This window comes from Meles meles, chromosome 8, assembly GCF_922984935.1.
Source record: "Meles meles chromosome 8, mMelMel3.1 paternal haplotype, whole genome shotgun sequence".
Classification (NCBI taxonomy): Eukaryota; Metazoa; Chordata; class Mammalia; order Carnivora; family Mustelidae; genus Meles; species Meles meles.
In genome coordinates this window covers 12,830,952-12,857,458 of record NC_060073.1, presented here as the reverse complement: position 1 = coordinate 12,857,458, position 26,507 = coordinate 12,830,952, and the positions used below count along the sequence as shown (strand labels likewise).

The window sequence follows — 26,507 nt, the reverse complement described above, 5'->3', positions numbered from 1 at the left end:
ATGGAAATAAGGACAGGGAGGTTTAATGACGTGTCATCCATGTGTTGATCATTGTGAATTTATGATGGTACCAACCACCTGTCTTCTGATCTAGATATCCAAGATATATTTCAGATGCAACATAGCCAAAACACAATTCTTGATTTTCTACATGGAATTTTAATTTCCCTTAGGATTTTCAATTTTGGTAAGTGGCACCTGATTATTCCATTTTTATAGGTCAAAAAAATTTGGAATCATCCTTTGCTCCCCTCTTCTACTCACACCCCACATCCAGTCTGTATGAAATTCTATTGGTTTTACCTTCAAAGGACATCCAAAATATGATTACTTGCCTACATTGTTACAATAGATGACTAACAAGATTCTGATCCTCTCCTCTTCCCTCTAAAATAGTGGATTTTCTACTCCGCACGCAGAGGGATTCACTTAAAATATAAGCCTGATAATGCCCTACTGTGCTCAGATCTGTTTGGGGGCCTTGCACCTTACTTAGGGTAAGATGGAAGTTCTTACTATGGTCTATAAATTGACTTTCTGTAATTTCTTATCTCGTGCCATATTTTATCTTATCTCCTACCATACCACCCTCTGCTGCTCTCTGTTTCACTTCATATCTCAGGTAACACAGCCTCCTTGTTATTTGTTTCACTGGGCTCTGGGCACTGAGCACTTACTGCTCTGGGGAAAGCACTAGGTCATCTTTGATTAAATGTGTGGCCTCAGAAGCTGTATTGCCTGGGTTTGATCCTGGCCTATGCCTCTTACCATTGTTTTTTTTTTTTTTTCCTTCTTGAAACCTCGGATAGTAATTTAAACTTTCTGTGCGTTAGTTTCCTTATCTGAGAATTGGGGATAATAATGGTATTCCTCTCCTAAGGTTTTGGAAAGGATAAATGAACCAAACCATGTAAGTGATCATGTAGGGTTCATCACCATCATCACCATCATCATCATCACTATTGTCTTCCTCCTCCATGATAAAATGAAGCAAAAACGAAGAACTAAGATTTGATTGCATAGATACAAGATATCGGTAGCTTCCACTTTATTTATTTTATTATTTTAAAGATTTTATTTACTTGAGAGTCAGAGAGCACAGTAAGAGAGGGAGAAGCAGACCCCTTCCCTGAGCAGGGAGTCCAGTACCGGTCTTGACCCCAGGACCCTGGGAACATGACCTGAGCCAAGGGAGATGCTTATGAGTCAGGGCCACCCAGGCACCCCTTGAAAGTAGCTTCTACTCTCAATCTCTGGATCCACACACTGTATGAAGAAGCTGGTGTGGGACCCCTGAATGGTGAATACCATGTGGAGAGAGAGTAAGGTGCAACCAACACCCAAAACATCAACAATGTGAATGAAGACATCTTAGATAATTCAGCCCCAGGCAAATTCCCAGCTGAGTGCAACTATTTGTGACCCTAGCAAACACAGAACATGAGAACAATTCTGTTGAGCCCAGGGGAGCCATGCCACATAATCGTGAGAATTAATAAGTAGTTATTGTTTCAAACAACTAGATTTTGGAGCAGTTTGCCTTATAACAGTAATTAACTGATTCTTTAGGTCAGTGGCATGAAAATCCAGTTTGCCTGTAGGTCTCACAGCTTTAGTCTTTACTAACAACTATAAGTTTTGTATGCTTGGTGTTTACAGGAAACTTAAGTTAGCTTTTTTCTTTATTTTAAGAGTTTATTTATTTATTTATTTATGAGCAAGAACACATGGGCAAGCAGGGGAAGGGCAGAGGTAGAGAGAGAGAGATAGATATCTCAAGCCAATTACCTGCTGAGTGTGGAGGCCGATGTGGGTCTTGATCTAACAACTCTGAGATCATGACCTGAACCAAAACCAAAAGCCAGATGCTACTGTTCAAGCACCCCTGTCCTCCAGCCCCACCCCACGCTGGTCTACAGTGTTCTGTTATAGTGGTCCAAACAGACTACAATATATGTATTCTGTTAATCATTTTTGTAAGTTTAGGTAGAATGAGAAAGGATTCCTTTAAAATCATTACACTCATTATTACTGTAAAAATTACAAATTAAAATACAATTCCCCAATCTCAAAGTATCTTAAATGGCTTAAATTTTTGGTAAATCTCAAAAAGAAGGAATTCTCTGAGGTAAATTTACCTTTCATTGTTATGCTAATCACTCTCAAGGCTGAAGTGGTATAGAACTAAAATGAACTCTACTTGAGGAGCTCAGCTGAACATTTCAAGGGAGCATAGAGAAGATGCTGGGGGAACCACTCATAACATTACCTGTGAAAATATTCTCTCCAATTCTTTTCCTTTATTTTACCTCTGTCTACCCCAAATAATGACAGTAATAATAGTGGCAATAGTAAGATAATAATAATTGATATCATGTTTATAAGGCTTATTATAAAACCTGTATTAATTCATTTGATCTGTAAATGATAGGATTTTTTGTAATCTCCATTTGATTGAAAATAAAGTCAAGGCACAGAAGGTTTAAGTGATTTTTTTTTTTTCCTTGTCACACAGGTAGAAAGAGGCAATCTAGGGCCTATGCTGTTCCATAAACATTTTTCATTGCCTATCTGTAAACTTGCCTGATAACCAGTGCTTTAATTATATAACTAATAAGGGATTATTGACTGTACAATATCACTGATAAATGAATTTGTTACTGAGATGTCAATTACTACCTAAAATGCTAGATGACATAGAGAATATCGAAAAACCCTAAACAGCTGAGAAGATAGCAAAATATTACTAGAAAAACAGGAATTCATAAGGCAAATGAAGATGGAAGCTACTTTTACTCTTTCCGGAAAATAGAGCTTGGTTGGAGGACATGCACTGGGGGCAGGGGTTATGAACAATATTCTTTCATACATTAGTTCTTTAGCCCATACTTTATTATGCAGAAATTGGATTTTTAACATATCTTCATTTCTACACAAAATACTATATAAGAAACAATTTAGGGTTGCCTGGGTGTCTCAGTCACTTAAGTAGCTGCCTTTGGCTCAGGTCATGATTCAGGTTCTTGAGATTGAGCCCCTCATTGGGCCCCCTGTTCAGCGGGTAGCCTGCTTCTCACTCTCCCTCTGTCTGCTATTTCTCCTGCTTGTGGTCTCTCTTTCTGTCAAATAAAAAAATAAAATCTTAAAAGAAATGAAGGAAAGAAACAATCTTTTTCTGGTTATGCTTTGTTTGCCCCTAATTCTTAAGATTCTTTTCTTGCCTGTCTTCTCCAAAAGGTTAATTTCTGGGAACTGAAACATTCAGTCTACTCTTTCCTCTTTCTTTCAGTTGAGTTTGGCCCATTTGGGACAGGCAAGGGTTGGGAGGGTATAAGCAGAGAGAGCTTGGGGTATTTATCTCCCTGGTCTCTCCTTGCATGGCCATATTTCTATCAACTGTTGCTTCTTTCCCCTAAAGCCACAGTTCCTACCCAGTGTTTTCTTTCAATAAACTTGGCTCTTACAGGTCTCTGATCACACTCTACCCTTATGTCTGTGAGGTCTAGGGATGATCATGACTTCCTGCTGCTGCTTGAATGAAAGTATGTTGCTGCACATACTGGTTTATTTACTGGTACTTCTATATACAATCTTAGTATCTTTTTTTCTGTCAGTCAAAATTTATTGAATGAGCCATCTCTTTCCAGCTGGTAACCTGAGATGCAGTGTTATACTTGTTACTTTCTATTGTTATGCTCATTTGTTAATTTCCTTTATAGAAGAGAATTATTGAGTGAAATAGAAGAAGCCTTTTAAAGGTCTTTTGGACACATAGCTAAACGGTATCCAGATAATTTATACCATTTTAAAAAGCTTATTTTAAACATTATCTGGGAGAAATCCCAGTTGCATGAAGATTTGCATGAGCTGGAAACAAACCCTTGCCTGAAGGTTGTAGACTCCCCTGGTTGTTATGGGAGAGGCAATTCCTGGTAAGAATTTTCCCCAGGGTCCCCTTCATTTCACTGTTCCTCAGGGTGTAGATAAGTGGGTTGAGCAGTGGGGTTCCCAATGTGTACACCAGTGAGATGAACTGATCTTGCTTGGGGTAGTAGCTGGAGCTGGGGCATAGGTACACAAAGGCACAACAGCCATACTGCAGCAGGACCACAGAGAGGTGGGAGGAGCAGGTGGAGAAGGCCCGGTGACGCCCAGCTGCTGAGTGGATCTTGAGCACGGCAGCCACAATGAAGACATAGGAGGTAGCAATGAAGAAGAAAGGCACGGCAATGGCCAATGTGGCTGCCACCAGCACTGAGTGCTCATGGATGTGGCTGTTGGCACAAACAAGACGCATCACTGGTGGAATATCACAAAAGAAGTGCTGGATACTCCGAGCCTGGCAGAATGGCAGAGAGAAGATGAAGGCCACCAGTTGTGTGGACAGGAACAAGCCGATGCCCACAGAGGCCACGACCAAACGGACACAGAGAGTTAAAGTCATGGTGAGTGGGTACTGTAAGGGGTGGCAGATGGCAACATACATGTCATAGGCCATGGTGGCCAAGAGGAAGCAATCAGCACTGCCAAGCCCAATGAAGAAGATCATCTGAGTGGCACAGCCCAGGAGGGTGATGGTCTTCTCTGACTGTAGGGTGTTGGCCAGGATGTGGGGCACCACCACCGCAGTGTAACATGTTTCTACTCCTGAGAGGCTGCCCAAGAAATAGTACATGGGTGTATGTAGGCGGGCTTCTGTCTGGATGGCCACTATAATTAGGACATTCCCAGTGATGATCAAGGTATAAACGAGGCTGACTCCAAGAAAGGACAAGACACAGAGCTCTGGTTGGGAGGGATAGGCCAGGAACACAAATTCCATCAACAGTGAATGATTTCCCCAGATCATTGAGCTAACAGAGTGTCTCTGTTGAGAAATACAAAGACAGAAGGAAAAATTGGAGCAACAACATATTATTAGTTCACACTCTGATCCATGATCTAATCTAATCAGTTCTGGAGTTAGAAACTTAGAATTATTAGATCCAAATCTCTCTTTTCCTCCTCTTTAATCAAGTCTCTTCGCATAAGTATCTACACCTTAATTTCTAAGTGCCAAGAGTTGGTTTAAATTGTGCAAAATTTTTTTGAGAAAACAAGGCAGAGTATAGCTTTCAGAATGATTTTTAGGGGAAGCTGAATGAAAATTAATTCTTTCATAAGAAAGTGTCATATGATTCTTTTTTTAAAAATTTTTATTTTTTTACATTTCTTTTTAATGTTCCCAAATTCATTGTTTATGCACCACACACAGTGCTCCATGCAATATGTGCTCTCTATTATACCCACCACCAGGCTCACCCAACTCCCTACCCCACTCCCCTTCAAAACCCTCAGTTTGTCTCTCAGAGTCCACAGTCTCTCATGCTCTGTGTCCCCATATGATTTCCCCCAACTCCCTTCTCCTCTCCATCTCCCCATGTCCTCCGTATTAATCCTTATGCTTCACAAATAAGCAAAACCATATGATAACTGACTCTCTGCTTGACTTAGGTCACTAGCATAATCTTTTCCAGTCCCATCCATGTTGATACAAAAGTTGGTATTCTTCCTTTCTGATGGAGACATAATACTCCATAGTTCACATGGACCACATGAAGATCAAAAGCTTCTGCACAACAAAGGAAACAGTCAACAAAACCAAGAGGCAACCCACAGAATGGGAGAAGATACTCACAAATGACACTACAGACACAGGGGTGATCTCTAAGATCTATAAAGAACTTCTCAAATTCAACACACACAATACAGATAATCATGTCAAAAAATGGGCAGAAGACATGAACAGACACTTCTCTCTAATTAAGACATACTAATGGCTAACAGACACATGAAAAATGTTCATTATCACTAGCCATCAGCGAGATTGAAATCAAAACCACATTGAGATACCACCTTACACCAGTTAGAATTCCCAAAATTCACAAGATAGTAAACAACATATATTGGAGAGGATGTGGCGAAAGGGGAACCCTCTTACACTGTTGGTGGGAATGCAAGTTGGTACAGCCATTTTGGAAGACAGTGTGCAGATTCCTTAAGAAATTAAAAATAGAGCTTTCCTATGATCCTGCAATTGCACTACTGGGTATTTACCCCAAATATAGAGATGTAGTGAAAAGAAGGGCCATCTGTACCTCAATGTTCATAGCAGCAATGGCCATAGTCGCCAAACAGTGGAAAGAACCAAGATGCCTTTCAAAGGACGAATGGATAAAGATGTGTCAAAGAATTCTTTTTTTTTTAAAGATTTTATTTATTTATTTGACAGAGAGAGAGATCACAAGTAGGCAGAGAGGCAGGTAGAGAGAGAGGAGGAAGCAGGCTCCCTGCAGAGCAGAGAACCCGATGTGGGGCTCGATCCCAGGACCCTGAGATCATGACCTGAGTCGAAGGCAGCGGCTTAATCCACTGAGCCACCCAGGCGCCCCTAGACGTGTGAAAGAATTCTTGAAAGCAGGGGTCATTAATGTGAAAGCAGGAAGCTATTCTTTTATTCACTCATTCATTCATACATTTATTCACACACAATGACTCCTGAGGTATTGACTCACATATATATGGATGTAACACTGAAAAGTTAGTCATATGAGGGAAAATGAAGAAAGAAAACAATGCCCATGGACAATGAGCTCGCAGAGGTCTTTGATCAACAGTATCAACCTCAGAAAACAAAGCCCTCCCTCTCCTAGTTCCTCTATCCATATCTATTCAGGAGAAGGCCAGGACTTGAAGGAACCAAAGGGAAATATGTGATCATAAGCTGTTGGAGATCTAAGAATCCTTTCCCTGAGTTTGGGGATGAATAGGAAAGACAGCCAGTCTACATCTGTTTTTCTTCTCTTCTAAGGAACTAAAGGGAAATCCAGCTTCCTGGATTTCTTGCTTCCTTGAAAACCTTGGGATGAGCAGACATAACTCTCAAAGGGCATCCATTCCACTGTTTTCCCAAGCTCAACTCATATTCAAGAAAGAAAAGAGGGGCTATGTGATCTTGTTTCAGTTTTCCCAATTTCAACATTATTTATGGTGCTTATGATTTATTAAGATTTTAAAGAAAAATCTTAATCCAGAAGCAGCACTCCAGGACAAATCACCTACATAGACCCAACACTGTGTCACAAACATAGGAAGAAATATATTTAGACTATCACAAACCTTCAGAGGACCTAGGACATGAATGCCTCTTCATTCTCTTTTCCTCATCTGAACTTCAGTCATGCTCCAAATGATTTCTAATGTCATATGTCATATTTAACATTTTATTAAAACATGAGGAGCAGGGGCAGTGCATTAGTGTGTCATATCAGTTTTGAAATTAAATGATAGGTTTTGCATAATCCCAAATCCTGGCTCTGTGATGTTAGGCAAGATATAATTTCTCAGCATCCTAGTTTCTTTATTTGGGAAATGGGGATAATAATTCTACTTAGTTCTGAGGGTTGTTGTTTGGTTTAAAAGAGGTCACTATGTAAAGTGTCTACTGCAATGCACAGGCCACAGCAAGAGCAGCTTAACAACAGATCATCATTATTTTTTAAAAATTTAAATTCAATTAGCCAACATACAGTACATCATTGGTTTCTGTGTAGTGTTCAACGTTTCATCAGTTAGGTATATCACCAGTGCTCATCACATCACATCATATCTCCTCCTTAATGCACATCACACAGTTACCCCATCTTCCCACCCACTTCCCTTCTAACAACCCTCAGTTTGTTTCCCAGAGTCAAGAGTCTATCATGTTTTGTCTCCATGATTTCCTACTATTCATTTTTCCCTCCCTTCCTCCATCGTCATTATTACTCATAAGTTCAAGGAAAGCCATCTTCCCTTAGTTCCATTTTATTTTATTTTTTTTTTATTTGACAGAGAGAAATCACAACTAGGCAGAGAGGCAGGCAGAGAGAGAGGAGGAAGCAGGCTCTCTGCAGAGCAGAGAGCCCGATGCGGGGCTCGATCCCAGGACTCTGGGATCATGACCTGAGCCGAAGGCAGAGGCTTTAACCCACTGAGCCACCAGGCACCCCGTCTTAGTTCCATTTTCATCTCCCATATCACCAAGCCTAATGTACACATTGTAGACATTCATTAAATAAATGCTGCATGGATAAATATACTATGAAAAGCATGTCATTACACTTTTGTCATTTTCTCTTTCACTTTTGAGATGATTTCATGATCCAATCACCTATTTAAGAACCCTCGTGGAAAACTTGGTAACCAACATTAGGGCAGCATTGAGGAAAACATCCTGCCACTCAGGAACATAACACGTAGAAGGCTACAACAAACACATTAAGGGCTAGTTTTCTACTTGTATCTGATAGAGGGCTTTGGTATCTGTGTGCAAATGACGACGTTGGAGAATTTTATGACAGTCATACTCTATCATTTTAATGGTGCTCTCCAAGATTTATAATCATAGATATATTATTGTCTATTAATATAATAGATATAACACTAATATTTAATATTAGTATTAGACTAATTTTATATTTATATTAATAGATATAATAAATTTATAATAGAGTTATCTACAGGTCATGAATTCTTAGTGCTGGAGAGGACCTCAGAAATTGCCTAGTTCAGTCTTCTGTCAGATACTCAAATCTTCCATACAATATCTGAACATCAGGTCACCTTCAAAGCCTAGAGAATGCCATTCTCCTGAATTGCTTGCTTCATTGTTGGATGGTCTCATTGCCTAAAAGATTTTTCTGATGGTGACTGAAACCTGCCTCTGTAACTTCTTCATTTCATTCTGTTCTATCCCAGTGGGCCATTTCTCCATGAAACACTTCAGTAGTAAGAGCTCTTATTACATAGCCCTAAACTGTCTTCCCAATTTCCTTTTGGTATTCCTTGAATGACATGTTTTTGATATGTCTCACGATTTTAACCCTGGAAATGCTCTCATTTTAAATAACTTAATTAAAAGTTTACTGCATGGGATAGATGACAGAGATGGCCGAATTTAAAAAGATCTGGACATCTCCTATCAGTCCATTGGCTAATTCATCAGTCTAACCAAAATTAGATTAATGCACTTGTTGTGTTTGTTTGTTTTGATAGACTCCTTAGCTTGACTGCTAAAACTCTAACTATATATTTTTTTAATTTTTGGAGAACATGATCAGTATTGTTTTTTAAAAATTTAGATTCAATTAGCCAACATATAGTAGACCATTAGTTGCAGATGCAGTGTTCAATAATTTATCAGTTGTGTATACATCACCATTCCTTTCAAATTGGTTTCTTGATCTAGTCTGTTGAGGTTGACATTTAAAAAATCTTCAATTTTTGGCTCTACATCTTAACTATCCTTTCTGAAATACCTCACCTTTATTGTATTGGTTAGGTGCTAAGCGCCACATACAATGGTGATCAAAATGGCAGAGTTGTGCCAAGCAGTTGTATATCCTAAAAAGAGACAGATAAAGAATCTGTTGTATTTATATTTGTATATATGATTTATAATATACTATATTTACTTTATATGTATGCCATTATATTTATGTGAATAAACTGATTAAGTGCGAAAGGAGAAGCGTGTTATAAGATTGTGCACCATGCATCTCTGGCATAGTTGGTAATTGGGGATTCTGAAATGCCTTCCTGGAGGAAGTCATCTTTAAGCTTAGATCTGAAACACAGGTATTAGGTAGGAGAAGACAGGTAGGCAGAGTAATGGGGTCCACATTCTGGAGAGAAGAAACAGTGGATTTTATGGTTGGAAGCAAGTGAAACTTATTATATCCACATATCATCACCTTGTTATTCCAAGTTGTTACTAAATATGGGCATAGAACAGAGGCAAGGTAAGAGCTCTTCAGTGTCATCCCCAGAAATCTGTCCAGGCTGGCATCTGTTCATGAATCCACAGCCGCCTCAGTGTCACCAAGTCACATCCCACATCATGTCTGCATCTTCCTTCTTATCTCTCCAGCCAGGCCAGTCCCACGTGGCCAAAGTGTCATGGGAAACCTTATCCATGTGTATTCTGGAAATACAAGGAGTCTACACTGGAGTGGCTCTCAAATTGTTGAGTTAGAGGATTGTATAAAATAAGGAGGATAGCAGATTTGGCAATACCAGACTGAGGTAGAATATCAATCTATTATTAATAACAATGTCACTGGGGCAGATTAACTCACATTAATATCTCTTTCCACATATTTAGAAGATGTAAATAATAATATTCACCTAATGGTGCTGTGAAGAAATTAACTGGAATAAAGTATTTAGAACACTTGGTTTAATGTATGAAACCTACTAAGTTGCCTAATAAATATTAATTTTCTCTCCTTTCTTTGAATCTATTAATGGGATGATATTAATAATACTGTCTTTGTAGCAGAAGATTAATTAAAGCACCTTATAGGAAAAGGGTTTTTATTAGTCCTTAAACCGTATCCAAATTTATATTAGCCATCCCTTCAATATTATTTAGGCTAAGATTAGTTATTATTGTTTTAATCAGAAGAACATGCCTTCCAAGGGAATTCAGAGAAACACTGAATGCTGTGGGTTGAATGAGCTTTTCTAATATCCTAGAGTCTCTACTTGTAAAGCCATTCCTTGCTTTTCTAGCCTGGTGTCAGTGAGTGCCTGGTATGTTGTGATTCTAGAAGAAGGGAGCAAAAGACTTCCTCTTACCTTTACCGTGAGAAGGTGAAGGGGTGTGTGGAGCCAGTCTACTCCGTTGTGTTCATTAGGGATAGAAGCCAGCAGATGAGGTCTGACTGCTCTGGTGGAGAGGGAGAGGAGGACCATGAGCCTGGAGAGGTTGCTTCCTGGGATAGAGGCTTTAGTAACCTTCCCCACAAAGGCCATGGCAAGAGTAAATTGCTCTGCTATCTTACCCATAAGTTCCATCTCCCAGGAGGGTAGCTGGATGGTTGTTGGATCTCCCCTGTTACCAGATAATGAGTACAAACTAAACCTATCCTTGCTCTTGGGATCTCTTGTCAATGGGAGATCTGAGGTATTCTTGTCAAAGTGAAGACCAGTATTAAACCCTTAATCAACATTCTCAGCATCCCATGTAATTTCCTAAGAAATAGCATTCTCAGCAGACACAAGGATTTGAGTCTCACCAGACTGTCATAGCTGGGCCAGCCCAAGTCCCAAATTATTATTGTCCTGGGGAACCAAGACTGTATTTTATATTTCATATAAAAAAGGGGGATTTGGTAACCTTGGTTGTATATAAAAGGATGAGAGGGGACACTGGGGAGACATTTAACTTTCCTGTTACTTTTTAAATAATTCCCTTAGGGTGATCTTCTAGGATTTGAAGAAACCATATGTTTTCACTCGATATACTATACAGACTTTATAGGTTTGATTATATCCCTGCTTGGATATACTTTGCCATCTTAAACTTGCAAAAGTTTAATATCTTTACCCTTATTGCATTTCTCTTTCCCTTGTCTCCATTAGTCTGTTAGATCTTTCACAATGGAAAATACACTGGATATATTCTTTTTGGTAGCTGACAATTACAGAACCAGTGTACACTCATTTAGAGTTTGGTTCATCAATAATTGACTGATTCAACTAGTATTTATGGAATGGGATGTGCTCATTATGTCTAAATCTGGGTACAAAGAAGGATAAAACAAACAAGATTCCTGCGTTCATGGAGCTTCCATTGTTGCTAGTGAAACAGACAATAAACACAGTAAATAAGTCAGTTGGATATTATGAGAGAGTGATGAGTCCTATGAAGAAAATAGAACAAGTTAGAGGAATAGTTAGTGATTAGAAGAGGAAGGTCATCAAAAGCCCCTTCTTTGAGGGGTGACATTTGATCTGAAACGTCAATGAGGAGAATAAGTTAGCCATGAAATTTGGGAGAAAAGCAATTCCAACAGAGGGAAATGCAATGGAAGTAACGAACCCCTAGCTCGGGGGGGGGGGGGAGAACAACTCAGCATGCTTAAAATAAAAAATGCTGAAATTTAAGCATATTCAAGCATGATGATATTGAAAATCCTAACATCCAGAGGCCTTCATTAAGAATATGAGATGCAGATAAAGATCAGAACAGAAATCAATGGAAGAGAAACCAAAAAAACAATAGAACAAATCAACAAAACTAGGAGCTTGTTCTTTGAAAGAATTAATAAGATGATAACCCCCTGTTCAGACTTATCAAAAAGAAAAGAGAAAGGACCCAAATAAATAAAATCATGAATGAAAGAGGAGAGATAACAACTAACACCAAAGAAATACAGACAATTATAAGAACATACTATGAGCAACTCTACGCCAACAAATTTGACAATCTGGAAGAAATGGATGCATTCCTAGAGACCTATAAACTACCACAACCGAACCAGGAAGAAATAGAAAACCCGAACAGACCCATAACCAGTAAGGAGATTGAAATAGTCATAAAAAATCTCCAAACAAACAAAAGCCCAGGGCCAGATGGCTTTCCAGGGGAATTCTACCAAACATTTAAAGAAGAACTAATTCCTATTCTCCTGAAACTGTTCCAAAAAACAGATATGGAAGGAAAACTTCCAAACTCATTTTATGAGGCCAGCATGACCTTGATCCCAAAACCAGACAAGGATCCCACCAGAAAAGAGAGTTACAGACCAATATCCTTGATGAACACAGATGCGAAAATTCTCACCAAAATACTAGTCAATAGGATTCAACAGTACATTAAAAGGATTATTCACCATGACCAAGTGGGATTTATTCCAGGGCTGCAAGCTTGGTTCAACATCTGCAAATCAATCAATGTGACACAACACATTAATAAAAGAAAGAACAAGAACCATATGATACTCTCAATGTATGTTGAAAAAGCACTTGACAAAGTACAGCATCCCTTCCTGATCAAAACTCTTCAAAGTGTAGGGATAGAGGGCACATACCTCAATATTATCAAAGCCATCTACGAAAAACCCATCACAAATATCATTCTCAATGGAGAAAAACTGAAAGCTTTTCCTCTAAGGTTAGGAACATGGCAGGGATGTCCATTATCACCACTGCTATTCAACATAGTACTGGAAGTCCTAGCCTCAGCAATCAGACAACAAAAGGAAATTAAAGGCATCCAAATCGGCAAAGAAGTCAAACTATCACTCTTCGCAGACGATATGATACTATATGTGGAAAACCCAAAAGACTCCACTCCCAAACTGCTAGAACTTGTACAGGAATTCAGTAAAGTGTCAGGATATAAAATCAATGCACAGAAATCAGTTGCATTTCTCTACGCCAACAGCATGAGAGAAGAAAGAGAAATTAGGGAGTCAATCCCATTTACAATTGTACCCAAAACTATAAGATAGTGAGGAATAAACCTAAACAAAGAGCCTAAGAATCTATATACAGAAAACTGTAAAGTACTCATGAAAGAAATTGAGGAAGACACAAAGAAATGGAAAAATGTTCCATGCTCCTGGATTGGAAGAATAAATATTGTGAAAATGTCTATGCTACCTAAACCAATCTACACATTTAATGCAATCCCTATCAAAATCCCATCCATTGAATGGATAAGGAAGATGTGGTCCATATACACAATGGAGTATTATGCCTCCATCAGAAAGGACGAATACCCAACTTTTGTAGCAACATGGACGGGACTGGAAGAAATTATGCTGAGCGAAATAAGTCAAGCAGAGAGAGTCAAGTATCATATGGTCTCACTTATTTGTGGAGCATAACAAATAACATGGAGGACATGGGGAGATGGAGAGGAGAGGGAGTTGAGGGAAACTGGAAAGGGAGATGAACCATGAGAGACTATGGACTCTGAAAAACAACTAGAGGGTTATGAAGGGGCGGCGGGGGGGTGGGGGTTTGGGAGGTTGAGGAACCAGGTGGTGGGTAATAGGGAGGGCACGTACTGCATGGAGCACTGGGTGTGATGCCAAAACAATGAACACTGTTATGCTGTAAATAAACAAATAAAAATAAATAAATTTAAATTAAAAAAAAATCCCATCCATTTTTTTCAAAGAAATGGAACAAATAATCCTAAAATTTATATGGAAGCAGAAAAGACCTCAAATAGCCAAAGCAATATTGAAAAAGAAAGCCAAAGTGGGTGGCATCACAATTCCGTACTTCAAGTTCTATTACAAAGCTGTCATCATCAAGACAGCATGGTACTGGCACAAAAACAGACACATAGATCAATGGAACAGAATAGAGAGCCCAGAAATAGACCCTCAACTCTATGGTCAACTAATCTTCGACAAAGCAGGAAAGAATGTCCAATGGAAAAAAGACAGCCTCTTCAATAAATGGTGCTGGGAAAATTGGACAGCCACATGCAGAAAAATGAAATTGGACCATTTCCTTACACCACACACAAAAATAGACCCAAAATGGATGAAGGACCTCAATGTGAGAAAGGAATCCATCAAAATCTTCGAGGAGAATACAGGCAGCAACCTCTTCGACCTCAGCCACAGTAACATCTTCCTAGGAACATCACCAAAGGCAATGGAAGCAAGGGCGAAAATGAGCTATTGGGATTTCATCAAGATCAAAAGCTTTTGCACAGCAACAGAAACAGTTAACAAAACCAAAAGGCAACTGACAGAGTGGGAGAAGATTTTTGCATATGACATATCAGATAAAGGGCTAGTGTCCAAAATCTATAAGGAACTTAGCAAACTCAACAACCAAAGAACAAATAATCCAATCAAGAAATAGGTAGAAGACACGAACAGACATTTTTGCAAGAAGACATCCAGTTGGCCAACAGACACATGAAAAAGTGCTCCACATCACTTGGCATCAGGGAAATACAAATCAAAACCACAATGAGATATCACCTCACACCAGACAGAATGGCTAAAATTAACAACTCAGGAAATGACAGATGCTGCCGAGGCTGTGGAGAAAGGGGACCCCTCCTACACTGTTGGTGGGAATTCAAGCTGGTGCAACCACTCTGGAAAACAGCATGGAGGTTCCTCAAAATGTTGAAAATAGAACTACCCTATGACCCAGCAATTGCACTACTGGGTATTTACCCTAAAGATACAAACGTAGTGATCCGAAGGGGCACATGCACCCGAATGTTTATAGCAGCAATGTCTACAATAGCTGAACTATGGAAAAACCTAGATGTCCATGAACAGATGAATGGATAAAGAAGAAGTGGTGTATATACACAACGGAATACTATGCAGCCATCAAAAGAAATGAAATCTTGCCATTTGTGATGATGTGGATGGAACTAGAGGTTATCATGCTTAGTGAAATAAGTCAGTCAGAGAAAGACAACTATCATATGATCTCTCTGATATGAGGAAGTGGAGATGCAACATGGGGGGTTAGGAGGGTAGGAGAATAATAAATGAAACAAGATGGGATTGGGAGGGAGACAAACCATAAGTGACTCTTAATCTCACAAAACAAACTGAGGGTTGCTGGAGGAGGGGGGTTGGGAGAAGGGGGTGGGGTTATGAACATTGGGGAGGGAATGTGCTATGGTGAGTGCTGTGAAGTGTGTAAACCTGGAGATTCACAGACCTGTACCCCTGGGGATAAAAATACATTATATGTTTATAAAAAAATAAAAAAAAATAAAAAAAATATGAGATGCAGAGAAGTGACCTGCTTTGCATAGAATCCAACAAATCAGTGGCAAAAATAGGACTAACTTGGTTCTTTGGATTTCCTCCAATAATGTCCACTGACTATTGAGCTTGAAAATCCAGTGACTCTTCACGATCCCAAGGGAAGTGAGTATAGAATAAGGATCTATTTTTTAAGAGAATGTCACATTGCTTTCAATGACCCTTTAGAGCAAGGATTTATTTTTTTCTAAAGATTAAAACTAATCAGACTGAGAATTTTTTGAAATTCAATATATTTCTAAGACCTAGATAATTGTATTATTTTGAAGTAATACTTTATAGTTTCTACCAAATGAAATGTTGTTAAAAGGATTTCCTCCCAGTTTTCTTTTCTTTTTTTTTTTTTAAAAGATTTTATTTATTTATTTGACAGATAGAGATCACAAGCAGACAGAGAGAGAGAGGAGAAAGCAGGCTCCCTGTGGAGCAGAGAGCCCAATGCGGGGCTCGATCCCAGGACCCTGGGATTGTGATCCGAGCTGAAGGCAGAGGCTTTAACCCACTGAGCCACCCACGCGCCCCTCCTCACAGTTTTCTAATATAGAAACATAAATAATAGCGGTGAGATTTGAAGTTATATTCAACCACTTTTTTGGTCATTTCCTGAGCCTTAATAGTCAATTTTATGTCTTAACTTGGCTAGGCCACAGTTCCTAAGTATTTGGGCAAACACCAATTCTGGATGTTACTTGGGAAGTTTTTTTTTTTTTTTTTTAGTTGAGATTAACAATTAAATCAGGAGGGTTTGAGTACAGCAGACTACCAACCATTATGTGGGTGGGACTCATTTAATTAGTTGAAAGCCTTAAGAGAAAAAACAAAACAAAACCGAGGTTTCCGGAGGAAGAGGGAATTCTGCCTCTAGACAGACTTCCCATTCAAACTGCAGTATCAATGCTTCCCTGGGTTTTCAGCCTGCTGTCCTACATGCAGATTTTGGACTTACCAGTCCAAAATTGCATGAGCCAATTCCATAAAATAAATTTTTCTTTTTGTCCCCCCCCCCTCTATACAACCTATTGATTCTGCTTCTTGGAGAACCCTGATTAATACAGCCTTGATACCAAGAGGAACAGAATATTAAGGATGAGTTTTCTGAATTGGTTCTGGGATTTGTGGAATTGGTTCTCCAATCTGACTGGGTTTATTTATTTATATTTTTATTGGATTTATTAATTTATTATAATGTAATGAAAGTTTATTATTATTTTTTAATATAATCTAATGGGTGCCTGGGTGGCTCAGTGGGTTGGGCTTCTGCTTCGGCTCGGGTCATGGTCTCAGGGTCAAGGGATCAAGTCCTGCATTGGGCTTTCTGCTCAGCGGGGAGCCTCCTTCCCCTCTATCTCTGCCTGTCTCTCTGCCTACTTGTGATCTCCCTCTTTGTCTAATAAATAAATAAAATCTTTGAAAAAAAATGTAGTGTTCCAGGATTCATTGTTTCCATGTAATACCCAGTTCTCCATATCATATGTACCCTCCTTAATACCCATCATCTGACTACCCCATCCACTCACCACCTCCCCCACCTCTAAAACTCTCAGTTTTTTTCCTGGAGTCCATAGTCTGTCATGGTTCATCTCCCTTTCTGATTTCAGCACCCCTTCATTTTTGTCTTCTTTCTCTGAATGTTCTTCATGCTATTCCTTCTATTCCACAAATATGTGGAACCATATGACAATTGTCTTTTTCTGCTTGACTTATTTCACTCAGCATAATCCCTTCCAGTTCTATCTCTGTTGATGCAAATGTTGGGTATTCATCCTTTCTGATGGCTGAGTAATATTCCATTGTGTATATGGACCACATCTTCTTTACCAATTCATCTGTGAAGAGTATCTCTGCTCCTTCCACCATTTGGCTGTTGTGGACATTGCTGCTATGAACATTGGGGTACATATGGCCCTTCTTTCACTGCATCTGTATCGTTGGGGGTAGATAGCCAGTAGTGCAATTTCTGGGTCACAGGGTAGCTCTAATTTTAATTTTTTTGGGAACCTCCACAGTGTTTTCCAAAGTGGCTGCATCAACTTGCATTCCCACCAGTAGTTTAAGAGGGTTCCCCTTTCTCCACAGCCTCTCCAACATTTGTTGTTTCTTGCCTAGTCAATTTTTGCCATTTTAACTGGTGTAAGGTGCTATCTCAGTGTCGTTGTGATTTGAATTTTCCTAATGGCTAATGATATTGAACTGATTGATATCTGATATTTCAGGTGTCTGTTAGCCATCTGTAAGGCTTTTTTTGGAGACGTGTCTGTTCATGTCTTTTGCCCATTTTTTAATTTGATTATCTGCTTTTTGGGTGTTGAGTTTGAGGAGTTCTTTATAGATCTTTGGTATCAGCCCTTTATCTGTAGTGTCATTTGCCAATATCTTCTCCAATTCCTTGGTTTGTCTCTTTGTTTTGTTTACTGTTTCCTTTGTCGTGCAGATGCTTTTGATCTAAATGAAGTCCCAAAAGTTCATTTTGCTTTTGTTTCCCTTGCTTTTGCAGATGTATTTTGAAAGAAGTTGCTGTGGCCAATGTTGAAAAGGTTACTGCCTATTTAAGGGTACTAATGACTCCACTCCTATTGTAAAGAGAACACTGAGGGTCTGTGGTGTGATGCAGCAATAGAGATGTAAAATATCACCACAGGATACAACTAAATCAGTATTTATAGTGGCCAGTATTTATAGTGGCCAGTGCTTCTTTTTTTAAGATTATTTTTATTTATTTGACACAGAAAGAGATACAGTGCAAGCAGCAGGAGTGGCAGGCAGAGGGAGAGGGAGAAGCAGCCTCTCTGCTGAGCAGGAGGCCCCATGTGGGGCTCATTCCCAGGACTCTGGAACCATGATCTGAGCTGAAGGCATATGCTTAACTGACTGAGCCACCCAGGCACCCAGTTTTTCCCATGACACTTGATGCCCCACTCTTGTTTTCCCAAACCTAGTGATCTTATGTTGGAAATCTGTCAGTTTACTCTCAACATATGTTAATTCTCAGAGCAAACTGACTCTGCTCTGCCATTTCTTATCTACTCATACACTGCTGGATTGAAATGTTGGAATATAGACTAGACCCACCCACAGGGACCTTTTAACATGTGAAAGAGGCTTAATGAAGGAAACAGGCATATTGACCAGGCAGTTACATGTCACGCTTTAAGAGAAACACAAGAATAAGGCCTATGAGGTGAAATGTCCTTATGAACATTCTTCAAGGACTCAGTTAATACCATTGCTTCTCAAGAGGAGGCTTCAAGGATAATGATGTTTCTTCAGAGGAAATGTAGACTTTTAATTTGTGGCTAAGTGAACAGTAGCCTATGGTATCCCTGTCCAGTTTTCAGAGTTTTTGTTTCAAAGAACTTTAAAAAAATGAAAATGAACTGTAGCAAAAAAGATGTGTTAGGAACAGAATTCATGAAACTCTAAACTTTGGAGAAATCAGTGAAACCTGGCATTTGTAGGTAAGAGTTTCACAGTTGTCACCTGCTCAGGGACCTCTTTCAGTTCCTCCTAAAACTTTAAAGAGCTTCAGCTGTTCCTTTGCTACTGATGGCCTTTTTCAGGGCACCTTTGACATCCTTGTTCCTAAGGGTGTAAATCAGTGGGTTGAGTAGTGGGGTGATGAAGGTGTAGACCAGGGCAAACTGGCAGTCCTTGTCCTAGGAGGTGCTGGAGCTGGGACACAGGTAGACAAGGCTGCAACAGCTGTACTGCAGCAGGACCACAGTGAGATGCGAGGAGCAGGTGGAGAATGCCTGGCAGCAGCCCTGGGCAGAGCAGATGCACAGGATGGCTGAGGCGATGAACACGTAAGAGACACAGAGAAGCAGGAAAGGGAATGTAAGGGGCCTGTAGCCCTTCTACCATGTCTGAGCATTCCTACACCTACGTTTTGAGTTATATGTCTACATATTGGTATGGTTTCTCTCAAATGAACTTATATTATTTGTATTCATGTTGTGATTATGTAATTTTATTAAGTATTTTAAAAATCTAATAAGTTTTTATAGAAATATAAATGATGAAAATTAACAATTAATGCTTGATAATTGCAAGTTGCTAAAAATTTTTGTGGAATAACGTGTGATTGGGACCATAAAGGAAGACGGTGAGGGAAATTTGGAATAATTTAATATTCGCATTTGACATGGGTCTAAATGTTCACTCTGTTGTTACAAAAGCCAAAGCTGGCATTAATACGTGATATTTGAGAAGAAAGGCTTTGATTTCAGCTGATACAAACTCAAAGCCTTTGGCTTTATATCAAAAGGTTGATGAATAAATGCCCACTGTGAGATTTTAAGTTAAGGCAAAATGATTAAGGTAAGTATGCAGCTCATGGTTTGGATGTTACGGCTCTCTGTTTCTATTAATGTTGGTTACAAAGTACTCTTCCCTCAAAAAACCACCAAAATGAATGGGTGGATAATAAATAATACAGCAGTGAATATACCTAAGAAGTAACAAACAGGAAGTTCTTGAAGAAAACTGTGAAAGTTGGCACCAATATGCCTCGATGGGAAAAGTGAACACTTTTCATTGTTAATTAGCTTGAAGTACGATGTGATTTCTGTGTAATTCCTTTCAAAATCCCTGGAGGAATAAACAAGGGAATGTTAACAAAATAAAGAGTGCTGCAATAGAACAAAATTTACATCAAGAGTCATTAAAATATATTACCAATGATTCTATGTTACAAAATATGTCCTATGTTCTATCATAAATAAAAATGGTATTCATAGGACAGTAGAACTGCAGCATACTGGAACACAAGGAACCATTAATACTAGCCAAGTAACACTTATTGGGTCCAGCATTAATTTATGCACTTTACATTTTTGAAAAATTTAATTTAATATTTTTCCGTGTGTTCCAAAATCCATTGTTTATGCACCACACCCAGTGCTCCATGCAATACGTGCCCTCGTTAATACCCACCACCAGGCTCACCCAACTCCCACTCTCCTCCCCTCTGAAGCCCTCAGTTGCCCTTGACATTTCTTTCTTTTTTTATATATTTATAGTTCTGATTTTATTTTTTGTTTGTTTTGTTTTTTTTTTCATTTTTTTATAGGTTTATTTACAGCATAACAGTATTCATTGTTTTGGCATCACACCCAGTGCTCCATGCAGTACGTGCCCTCCCTATTACCCACCACCTGGTTCCTCAACCTCCCACCCCCCCCCCCCCCCGCCGCCCCTTCATAACCCTCTGGTTGTTTTTCAGAGTCCATAGTCTCTCATGGTTCATCTCCCTTTCCAGTTTCCCTCAACTCCCTCTCCTCTCCATCTCCCCATGTCCTCCATGTTATTTGTTATGCTCCACAAATAAGTGAGACCATATGATACTTGACTCTCTCTGCTTGACTTATTTCACTCAGCATAATTTCTTCCAGTCCTGTCCATGTTGCTACAAAAGTTGGGTATTCGTCCTTTCTGATGGAGGCATAATACTCCATTGTGTATATGGACCACATCTTCCTTATCCATTCATCCGTTGAAGGGCATCTTGGTTCTTTCCACAGTTTGGCGACTGTAGCCATTGCTGCAATAAACATTGGGGTACAAATGGCCCTTCTTTTCACTACATCTGTATCTTTGGGGTAAATACCCAGCAGTGCAATTGCAGGGTCATAGGGAAGCTCTATTCTTAATTTCTTCAGGAATCTCCACACTGTTCTCCAAAGTGGCTGCACTAACTTGCATTCCCACCAACAGTGTAAGAGGGTTCCTCTTTCACCACATCCTCTCCAACACACGTTGTTTCCTGTCTTGCTAATTTTGGCCATTCTAACTGGTGTTAGGTGGTATCTCAATATTGTTTTAATTTGAATCTCCCTGATGGCTAGTGATGATGAACATTTTTTCATGTGTCTGATAGCCATTTGTATGTCTTCGTTGGAGAAGTGTCTGCTCATATCTTCTGCCCATTTTTTGATATGATTATCTGTTTTGTGTGTGTTGAGTTTGAGAAGTTCTTTATAGATCCTGGATATCAACCTTTTGTCTGTACTGTCATTTGCAAATATCTTCTCCCATTCCGTGGGTTGCCTCTTTGTTTTGTTGACTGTTTCCTTTGCTGTGCAGAAGCTTTTGATCTGATGAAGTCCCAAAAGTTCATGTTCGCTTTTGTTTCCTTGGCCTTTGGAGACATATCTTGAAAGAAGTTGCTGTGGCTGATATCGAAGAGGTTACTATCTATGTTCTCCTCTAGGATTCTGATAGATTCCTGTCTCACGTTGAGATCTTTTATCCATTTCGAGTTTATCTTTGTGTACGGTGTAAGAGAATGGTCGAGTTTCATTCTTCTACATATCGCTGTCCAGTTTTCCCAGCACCATTTATTGAAGAGACTGTCTTTTTTTCCACTGTATATTTTTTCCTGTTTTGTCGAAGATTATTTGACCATAGAGTTGAGGGTCCATATCCGGGCTCTCCACTCTGTTCCACTGGTCTATGTGTCTGTTTTTATGCCAGTACCATGCTGTCTTGGTGATCACAGCTTTGTAGTAAAGCTTGAAATCGGGTAACGTGATGCCGCCAGTTTTGTTTTTGTTTTTCAACATTTCCTTAGCAATTCGGGGTCTCTTCTGGCTCCATACAAATTTTAGGATTATTTGCTCCAGCTCTTTGAAAAATATCGGTGGAATTTTGATCGGAATGGCATTAAAAGTATAGATTGCTCTAGGCAGTATAGACATTTTAACAATGTTTATTCTTCCAATCCAAGAGCATGGAACAGTCTTCCATCTTTTTGTGTCTTCTTCAATTTCTTTCATGAGTGTTCTGTCATTCCTCGAGTACAGGTCCTTTACTTCTTTGGTTAGGTTTATGCCCAGGTATCTTATGGTTCTTGGTGCTATAGTAAATGGAATTGATTCTCTAATTTTACTTTCTTTATTTTCATTGTTAGTGTATAAGAAAGCCACTGATTTCTGTACATTGACTTTGTATCCTGCCACGTTACTGAATTGCTGTATGAGTTCTAGTAGTTTGGGGGTGGAGTCTTTGGGGTTTTCCATATAAAGAATCATGTCATCTGCGAAGAGAGAGAGTTTGACTTCTTCCTTGCCAATTTGGATACTTTTTATTTCTCTTTGTTGTCCAATTGCCGTTGCTAGAACTTCTAATACTATGTTGAACAAGTGTGGTGAGAGTGGGCATCCTTGTCGTGTTCCTGATCTCAACGGGAAGGCTGCAAGCTTTTTCCCATTGAGGATGATATTTGCTGTGGGTCTTTCATAGATAGATTTTATGACGTGCCCTTGACATTTCTTAATTCATTTCATAATGTGCCTCTAAAAAAGGACTCTTATATCTGCTTTATGGATGAGAAAATTGAGGCACAGAGTGGGTAAGTAACTTGTCCAAAGTCACACCGCTAGCAGCTGCTGGAATGAAAATTTGAACATGGTCTGGCTCCAGAGTCTCTTGTCTTAATCACTGTTACACTACCTCTGTCTATTATGTGCATCAGTTTTATCATCTGTAAAATGGATCTGAAATTACACGTACTTACTTCTCAGGTTGTTGTGAGACTCAAATGAATTATTTTGTAAAAGTACTTAGAATAGTCCAGGCACAGAATACACATTCAATGTATATTCACTATTGTCACTATTCAAATCCATTAGAGAGGATCAATTTCCTAATATGGACTTATGGCAATGGGCAATTCGTTTAAAAAATGACCTTCCTAATGCATTACACATCAATTTATTTCTGACGGACTTGAGGGTCAAATATTTTAAAAACAGGAAGAAACCTACAAGGTAGTGTAGGTGACCATTTTTCAGACTTCCAAGTACAAATGATTTACAACAAATGAGCAGAATCCATAAAAATATTATGGATATTTTGACAGAATAAAAATGTAAAAGAACTGTGGGTCAAAAATACAATAAGCAAACTGAATAGGAGATGAAATTTTATATAATCTGCCAAAAAAAAACTCCACATTAGAAAAACAAATAGAGTATCTGAATAGGCTATTCAAAAAATAAATATGCTAATAATGAAGAACATGTAAATTCAACTTAATTAATATTCAAATAAATATACAATGAAACAAAAATCAGATAGTATTTTCTACTTACAAACTGATAGTGGTGGGAAAAAAGATAATCCCTGCTATTGTTAAAGTTGTAAGAGAGACTCATGCCCAATATTGCTAGTGGATGTGTAAGGTGCTGGAAGAGTTGGTGACGTGCAATCTGGCAATATGTAAGAAAAGACGTAATAGATGCATGCACTTTGCTTCAGCAATATAATTTCAAGGAATTATTCTTATAAACTAGCCATGAGTCCATGCATAAAATTATGACATTTTTCTGTATCATGGTGATACATGGTGAAATTTGGTATTAACCAAAATATCAGTAAGAGGAAAATGCTTAAATTAATATGGCATATCCATGTGATGGGACAAGCAATCATTTGAAAATGATGAAAACAATGTTGCAGAAAGATATTTAATAACATCAGGAAGGTTCATGAAAAAGCAGATCAAAAAACGCATTACTGGGGCACCTGGGTGCTCAGGGGGTTAAGCCTCTGCCTTCAGCTCAGGTCATTGTCTCAGAGTCCTGGGATCAAGCCTGGCATCTGGTCACTGCTCTGTGGGAGCCTGCTTCCCCCTCTCTGTCTGCCTGCCTCTCTGCCTACTTGTGATCTCTGTTGGTCAAATAAATAAATAAAATCTTTAAAAAATGCTTTTCTGCATCTATTGGAAGGACCATGTGGTTCTTCTCTCTTCTCTTATTGATTTGTTCTATCACATTGATTGATTTGCAAATGTTGAACCATCCTTGTAACCCAGTGATGAATCCCACCTGGTCATCGTGGATAATCTTTTTAATGTGCTGTGGATCCTGTTTGCTAGGATCTTGTTGAGAATCATAGCATCGATATTCATCAGTGATATTGGTCTGAAATTCTCCTTTTTGGTAGGGTCTTTGCCTGATTTGGGGATCACGGTAATGCTGGCTTCATAAAAAGAGTCTGGAAGTTTTCCTTCTGCTTCAATTTTTTGAGACAGCTTCAGGAGAATTGGTGTTATTTCTTCTTTGAAAGTTTGGTAGAATTCCCCAGGGAATCTGTCAGGTCCTGGGCTCTTGTTTTTTGGGAGGTTTTGATCATTGCTTCAATCTCATTACGAGATATCAGTCTGCTCAGGTTGTCACTTTCTTCCTGGTTCAATTTTGGGAGTTTATAGTTTTCCAGGAATGCATCCATTTCATCTAGGTTGCTTAGCTTATTGGCATAAAACTGTTGGTAATAATTTCTGATGATTGTTTCTATTTCCTTGTTGTTAGTTGTGATCTCTCCCTTTTCATTTATAATTTTATTAAATTGGGCTTTCTCTCTTTTCTTTTGGATTAGTGTGGCCAGTGGTTTATCGATCTTATTGATACTTTCAAAAAACCAGCTTCTAGTTTCATTGATATGTTCTACTGTATCTCTGGTGTCTACCTCATTGATCTCTGCTCTAATCTTGATTATTTCCCTTCTTATGTGTGGAGTTGGTTTGATTTGTTGTTGATTCTCCAGTTCTTTAAGGTGTAGAGACAGCTGGTGTATTCTGGATTTTTCAATTTTTGAGGGAGGTTTGGATGGCTATGTATTTCCCCCTTAGAACCGCCTTTGCTGTATCCCATAGGTTTTGGACCGAGGTGTCTTCATTCTCATTGGTTTCCATGAATTGTTTAAGTTCATCTTTGATCTCCTGGTTGATCCAAGCATTCTTAAGCAAGGTGGTCTTTAGCTCCCAGGTGTTTGAGTTCCTTCTGAACTTTTCCTTGTGACTGAGCTCCAGTTTCAAAGCATTGTGATCGGAGAATATGCAGGGAATAATGTCAGTCTTTTGGTATTGGTTGAGTCCTGCTTTGTGACCCAGTATGTGGTCTATTCTGGAGAAGGTTCCATGTGCACTTGAGAAGAATGAGTATTCTGTTGTTTTAGGATGGAATGTTCCGTATATATCTATGAGGTCCATCTGGTCCAATGTTTCAATCAATGCTCTTGTTTCTTTACTGATTTTCTGCTTTGATGATCTGTCTATTACTGAGAGAGGCGTGTTAAGATCTCCTACTATTAATGTATTCATATCAATATGACCCTTTATCTTGATTAATAGTTTTCTTATGGGGGCGCCTGCGTGGCTCAGTGGGTTAAAGCCTCTGCCTTCAGCTCAGGTCATGATCCCAGGGTCCTGGGATCAAGCCCCGCATCAGGCTCTCTGCTCCGCAGGGATCCTGCTTCCTCCTCTCTCTCTGCCTGCCTCTCTGCCTAGTTGTGATTTATCTCTGTCAAATAATAAAATAAAAAAATATTTTTCTTATGTAATTGGCTGCTCCCATATTGGGGGTGAAGATATTTACAATTGTTAAATCATCTTGGTGGATAGTCCTTTTAAGAATTATGTAGTGTTATTCTGTATCTCTGATTACAGTCTTTAATTTAAAATCTAATTTATAAGAGAAGAGAGAAGAAGCACATGGTCCTCTCAATTGATGCAGAAAAAGCATTTGACAAAATCCAGCATCTATTCCTGATTAAAATGCTTCAAAGTATAAGGATAGAGGGACCATTCCTGAACTCCATAAAATCTATCTATGAAAGACCCACAGCAAATATCATCCTCAATGGGAAAATGCTTGAAGCCTTCATGTTGAGATCAGGAACACGACAAGGATGCCCACTATCACCACTCTTGCTCAACATATTATTAGAAGTCCTAGCAACAGCAATCAGACAACAAAGAGAAATAAAATGTATCCAAATGGGCAATGAAGAAGTCAAACTCTCTCTCTTTGCAGATGACATGATTCTTTATATGGAAAGCCCCAAAGACTCCACCCCCAAACTACTAGAACTCATACAGCAATT

General features: G+C 39.0%; 1 protein-coding gene across 1 annotated transcript; it reads right to left on the bottom strand.

Moving 5' to 3' along the window:
- Window positions 1–3,826: 3,826 nt before the first annotated feature.
- LOC123948573 (olfactory receptor 10W1-like) lies at window positions 3,827–4,849 on the bottom strand. Its single transcript, XM_046015781.1, has one exon. The coding sequence runs from the start codon at window positions 4,847–4,849 to the stop codon at window positions 3,827–3,829; it is 1,023 nt and encodes a 340-aa protein (XP_045871737.1).
- Between the last annotated feature and the right edge of the window lie 21,658 nt (window positions 4,850–26,507).